Source organism: Leptonotus elevatus, chromosome 6, assembly GCF_054856555.1.
Source record: "Leptonotus elevatus isolate MCC_2025b chromosome 6, RoL_Lele_1.0, whole genome shotgun sequence".
Classification (NCBI taxonomy): domain Eukaryota; kingdom Metazoa; phylum Chordata; class Actinopteri; order Syngnathiformes; family Syngnathidae; genus Leptonotus; species Leptonotus elevatus.
In genome coordinates, this window is record NC_141244.1 from 27,085,579 (window position 1) to 27,091,320 (window position 5,742).

The window sequence follows — 5,742 nt, forward strand, 5'->3', positions numbered from 1 at the left end:
GCCTGCTGCCTTCTGCGTGCACGCCTCGTTTTGGGCGACAGTCTGCTTTTGTTGTGTTCCCTCAAGTCTGCTGCGTGGCGCAATGATTGGCATCTGCACTACACGGCCAAACACTACATTTAGCGTCGCAGTACTGAAATATGGCTACACATTGTTGGGGCCGCTGCAGCCCGCCTTTTATGCTACCTGTACGTCAGAAGACGCCAGCCACTCCGCATACTAATTAAGCGTTTCACCTCTGAGCTAAACAGATAAGAGACGTGTTTGACAAAAATAAGCGAGAGATATCAGTACGCATTCAGCAAGAGAGAGAATATCCACGCAATCGTGATAGACTCGAGAGGTTGTGCTATTGTGAGCACACCACGCGCTCCTCTTTCCGGACGGCCCATTTGGGCGGAATCGCAGGTGTTTCCCATTCACTCATTCATTCATTCATTCATTCATTCATTCATGCCGCTCTCATATTTGTTTGCAAAGTAGCTCATCTATTGGTTCTTGGCTACGTCACGTCCTACAAATGTTATAGCCTACCAATTATTTATATATTTTGCACTGACTGCTTACCTTGGTTTGCAAAGTTGTCACAGTAATTTAATACCAAGAGTAGCAAAACAAAATTAATACACGAGTATATGCCTGTACAAAATAAAAATGACAGGACATTTAAAGAGGAATAAAACAGTCACAAACTATTACTTGTAACGGCAACAATGCATGATGGGAAAGCCTCCAACGATGACCGTTACTGTCATCAAGTTAGCGTCAGTCAGCTAAGTAGTGCACCAGAAGTGGTGTGAATAGCTTTCAAAATAAGAGGTGCTAACAGGAAGTAGTGTTAGCCTCTATCTATGCATCGAATTTATTTATTTTTAAATAATGTATAATGCACAATATACCATTCATGATCAAATATGTTCTGAGAAATGGGCTTTAAATTGTTTTATTTTTAATTCTGATTTTGTAATGTATACTAGCTTACATTTGACTGTATGCATTGTCAAATTTATTTTAAAGAGCTTTAAAATGTATTTGTTTTATGCACGTGATTAAACTGGTAAACTGATGTGTACTCTTTTTTTTTTTTTTAGGGGAAAATGTGCTTCAGTGTAGTGCATAATACACAGTTTTTTGCTTTCTATGATTAATACATGATCAAATTTCAGTCAGAGAAAGGAGCTTGAAATGTATTTTTGAACTATCTCCTTGTGTCTGCATGCAGCTTTAAAACAAATAGAATGTCATTTGGTCTGTAAATAACACTAATAAACGTACGAAGAAAAAAAGACGCCTTTTTTTTCAATATTTGAAATGTAAACCATGTAAAGAAAATGTTCAAGAAACAAAATAAAATGAATGAAATGACATTTATTAAACACAATGACAATTGCAGAAAATGCACAGATGTCTTTTTAAAATACTGCAGGTCAGCACGGTGCGCTAGTGGTTAGCATGTGTGCCTCAGATGCGGGGATCGGGGTGCAGGTTTCCATTCAGAAATAGAAGACTGTTATCACCAACATCTTAATCTTTGGTTGTCTTTTTTTTTTGTTTTTTTAATCTTAGATTTATAGAGGATATATTATGGAAAATTGACTTCATAATGTGAATGCCACCAAAACAAAGATGTTGAGCTCCAGATGTAATTACAGATACTGGACGATAGAGGCACCGCAGTGCCTGCATTTGAGAAGGGATAAAGACTTGAAGAACATTGAAATATTTGTACAGTAAATAGTCGATGATGTCAGGCTGTGTTGGGAATTACACCCCAGGTTAGAACAGATCGTGTCCTTAATGTATTGTAATCTGCTCACTTTTTTTTTTTTGCACAGGTATTTTACCAAGTTTCTTTCTTTGGTGCTATATTTAACGACACCTGGTGCAGTCATTTCTGGAACATTCTGAAAGGGCGGAAACAACAAACCTCATTGGAAAGATTTTCATTCACACTTCCTGCAGAAAAAAAAGAAAAGTGGAGAAACTGCATTCCGGTTTATCACCACTGAGTTACAGTAGATGTGAAAGTCGTTCTTCTCATTTTGTTTGAATGTTAATGCTATTTAAAAAAATTAATAAAAGTATAACATAATGCGTGCTATTTTCTTATTAAAAACAGGTCCAAATGTTTTGTGTTTTTTTGGAATAGATTAACGGCATTTCGATTCATTTCAATGGCAAAAGTTGATTTGAGGGAAGAGTGATATTCGCCGTTGGAAACAAATTTCCTGTGGTGGTGGAGGTGATGATGTACACTTCTGATTGGGCTGTATATGCAAATAAATAAATAAATAAATAAATAACAAAGAATAAAAAAGTATCTTTATGGCCCGTTAGCATCCGCGGCCCAGTGGTTGGGGACGTGGCGTAGAAATTGAGTGAACGATTCCCAACACAGCCTCCGTCTTCTTTATCATCAACTACACAAAATTCCCTCCAGTCCTCCTCTATCATCTCCCGACGGCTCGGGGTGGCGATACGGCGGGGCTCCATTCTGGTGGTGCTGGTGCGCCATTTTCCTGGCGTAGTACCTTCTGGAGGAGGCTCGCCACGCCTCCCTCTGCTGGGCCTGCGAGTCGTGAGGCAAGGCGGAAACGGGCGTCCGCTTCCTGTTGCCGCTGGCCAAAGGGCCGCAGGGCGAGGACGGGTAGTGGCAGGTCGGCGGCACATGTTGGAAGTGGGCGGGGTGCGACGGGGGTCCGGCCTGCTGGCGTGCCACCTTGCGGGCGTAGTAGCGTCGGGAGGCGGCTCGCCACGCCGCACGCTTTTGCTGCTGGGCTTCCTCGGGCAGCTCCGCCGTGCGCACTCGCTTCTTCTTGTTCCTGAGGACGACGACATGACCAGCCATCGATTAGTAATGTCTGCCACTGTGCCACAACGCCGCTTCTTGTACATTTTACACGGGTAAATTGGATTTCTTTTGCTGATTTCTGTACAACTTAAAAGCTAAACGGGAAAGTGAGGCAATGTGCTTGAAACCTCTGCAAAATTGCCGTATTCGAGCCACATGAGAAGTTCTGGCATTTGATTTTTTCCTGTCATTAAAAATAAACAATAACTTTCAAAATGCTCCTAAAATAGTCTGCAATACAACCAAGTAAAACATATTGTTAGCCTAATAGCATAGATGACAAGGTCATGAACATTTTTAGAAACAAGAGGGGGAAAATAATGCAAGTACGTTGGTACTTCTTATTGATTTTGTAACAATAAAAATATATATATCTTGAGCAATTACAATATTGCCATATTTCTGTTCATTGTTTGTGCTTCCGCTATGGAGCAGACATTTTTTTTTACTAAGGGATTGTTTTTTCATAAGTTGAACATTTTGCTGCTTAAATACACTAAGTTTACTTGTCAATTGTTTTACGAATCAGCTTTACTGTAAACTGTGAGTGACCTCTGACAATGGAAACTTTGTTTCCCTGCTTCCGTGTTTGCGACGGAATGGACTTTACAGGCAGTTTTTTAGGCTGTAACGATTGCAGGTTTTCACCTCAGATGCTCCGCCTCCGCGACATGCGCCAGTCCTTCCGCTTCGTCGCAGGTCACCCCTTCTCTGAACTCCGTTTCTTGTAACAAAAGAAAAAGGAAAAAAAACAAGACATCAAAAGAAATTAGCACCAGGAGCAAACAATGCTAGATAAAATCAATCAACTATACCAATATAGTCATTAGGTAGAAGGAAATGATGATTTTGAACGCAGCAACTGCGTTTTTAGTTAACTTAGTCGACCACAACATTTTTGCAGTTCACCAATAAACTAGCTAATATTCTTGATGAGCAACATCTGGAGGTGGTCTGTTAAAAAAAACAAAAAACGACGGAATGGTCATTTATGTAACATGGGTTCATGATTGTGTACATGCTAGATGCACAGTGTTGATACTTTAAGATCTTCTGTTTTAAAGGCTTTGCTGCCACCTTGTGGCATCTACAAGCAATTACAAACCCCTTTTTGAGAGGACTGTCAACGTTTTTGTGGCTCAGGCCGGCCCCTCGCGAGTTGTTGGGGTTAACTGCAGTTCATGCAATAACAACCACTAGACGGCGTTACCCGCATCCCAACAAGAACTTCCGGTTTGCTCCTGCTGCTCCCGCAAGCTCTCCTCGCTCAGTTCCCATTTGACAAGGACGGCGTCCACGTTGCACGGCTCCTCTTTGACGGTGACGCCGCCCGCTTCCGAAGTGCCAGCGGGGTCCGCTTGGCTGCGGGGGGGCGAGGGGAGTGCCAGGGAGGGGATGTGGGACGGAGGACTGTCAAACAGACCCACTGTGGATGGAAGGTACAGCTGGATTAAGTCACAAATGTCAACGTCATAGCAGGGAAGTCTCGAGTCAAGTTGTAGAAACGTCATCAGTCACAACATACAGTCGCACGTTAGCCACTTTGAACTTCACTATCTGTACTCGTGTTGTTTAACTGCAGAGGGCAACACATGAACAAAATGACTATCACAATTTGTATCCATTATTTTTTAGAATCAGGATTATTAATCAGTGATTTAATATCAGGAAACATATCTGTACTTTTACGGGCAGACATTTGCATAGATGTACATACTGTCCACTTACGTACAGGAGAAACTGAGTTCACACTGCGGCTGCTGCCCGGCGTCCATCTCGGCGTCCCCGCCGCCGCCGCCGTCCCTGTGCTCCTCGGAGTCCGTGGACCGGTCGGGGGTCCCGCGGTCGAGCAACGTGCATGAGGCGCACCCCCTGCGGCGCAGCGCGTGCATCTCCCGCTGCAGCCTTGCGATCTCTTTGTCCCTGTCGGCCACCATCCGCTGGTACTCGCGACTGCGGCCGCTGTTGACGCCGTACATCACGTTGACCACCGAGTCTATCGCCAGCCGGATGGCGTTCTCCACCACCAGAGCCTCATCCGGCCGCAGGCTGGCGTTCTGACACAAATCCATCGTCGGTTTGCTTTGGGGGGCGTGGTTTGTTTGGGGACAAGCGCTAGCGGATAACAGCTAGCTAGCAATATGAGGACGCTGCCTTGCGGACAGAGCGGATGCTCGCGCTTAAAGTCACATGTAACTCGCCAAACCGACGCTCGTCATCGACGGGAAAACATCAGAGATTGATTAGTTCAATGCACACGCGTGAAATCGTTTCAAAACACCACCTTTTCGTCCACGTTCGATTGCCTTCTGCTACTGTCTGTTGTCTTGTTGACACTTGCTTGATCGGCTATTAACTGGGCGCGGCGTCGGTGGCCGGGCACCACAGCGCCACCAGGAGGCCCGGGTGAGCGAAAGGAATGTCAACGAAGACGACGATGGTTGGGATTTTATGTCAGGATATAGAATCAAAGAATCAAGAATAAAGCTTGATTTAAGGGCAAAAAAAAAAAAAAGGCCTTGGGTGTTTTTATCGAAAGGAGAAAATAATTATAAACTTAAAAACAAATAAGGTATTGTGATTTGAATTCAATCATTGATAAAAAATAATTAAAAACGCACCTTAATTTCTGATTAAGAAATTATTAAATACATTAAACAACTATTTTGATTTAGGGGTAGAGCACAGATTCGTATTTCCAATGCTGACTAGGCTGGATGAGCTTCCAACAGCATACATACAGTTTAAAACAGAGCAAAACAAAGTAATTATGAAAACAAACAAGGGAATCAGATGTTTTGTTTAAGTGACAAAATAGCTATAAAAAAAAACGGCATTCTGCTGTTTGGATTGAAGCAACAAAATTAAACAATTTAACGAAATAAAAAAGG

The 5,742-nt window shown here is 43.0% G+C and overlaps 1 protein-coding gene across 1 annotated transcript; it reads right to left on the reverse strand.

The window, feature by feature from the left end:
* Positions 1–1,348: 1,348 nt before the first annotated feature.
* On the reverse strand, positions 1,349–5,206 carry LOC147173035 (uncharacterized). Its single transcript, XM_086079670.1, has 4 exons — positions 4,584–5,206; positions 4,062–4,277; positions 3,500–3,575; positions 1,349–2,822 (listed from the first exon to the last, which is right to left on the reverse strand). The coding sequence occupies exons 1-4, from the start codon at positions 4,921–4,923 to the stop codon at positions 2,417–2,419; spliced, it is 1,038 nt and encodes a 345-aa protein (XP_085935796.1). The 5' UTR covers positions 4,924–5,206; the 3' UTR covers positions 1,349–2,416.
* Positions 5,207–5,742: the final 536 nt, after the last annotated feature.

Excerpts from the sequence above, each read along its gene's own strand:
- LOC147173035 (XM_086079670.1), bottom strand. The coding sequence starts at position 4,923 with ATGGATTTGTGTCAGAACGCCAGCCTGCGGCCGGATGAGGCTCTGGTG. Across the intron at positions 4,278-4,583 it reads GTGTGAACTCAGTTTCTCCT|TGGGTCTGTTTGACAGTCCT; the intron begins GTACGTAAGTGG and ends TTCCATCCACAG. Across the intron at positions 3,576-4,061 it reads AAGTTCTTGTTGGGATGCGG|AAACGGAGTTCAGAGAAGGG; the intron begins GTAACGCCGTCT and ends TTTTGTTACAAG.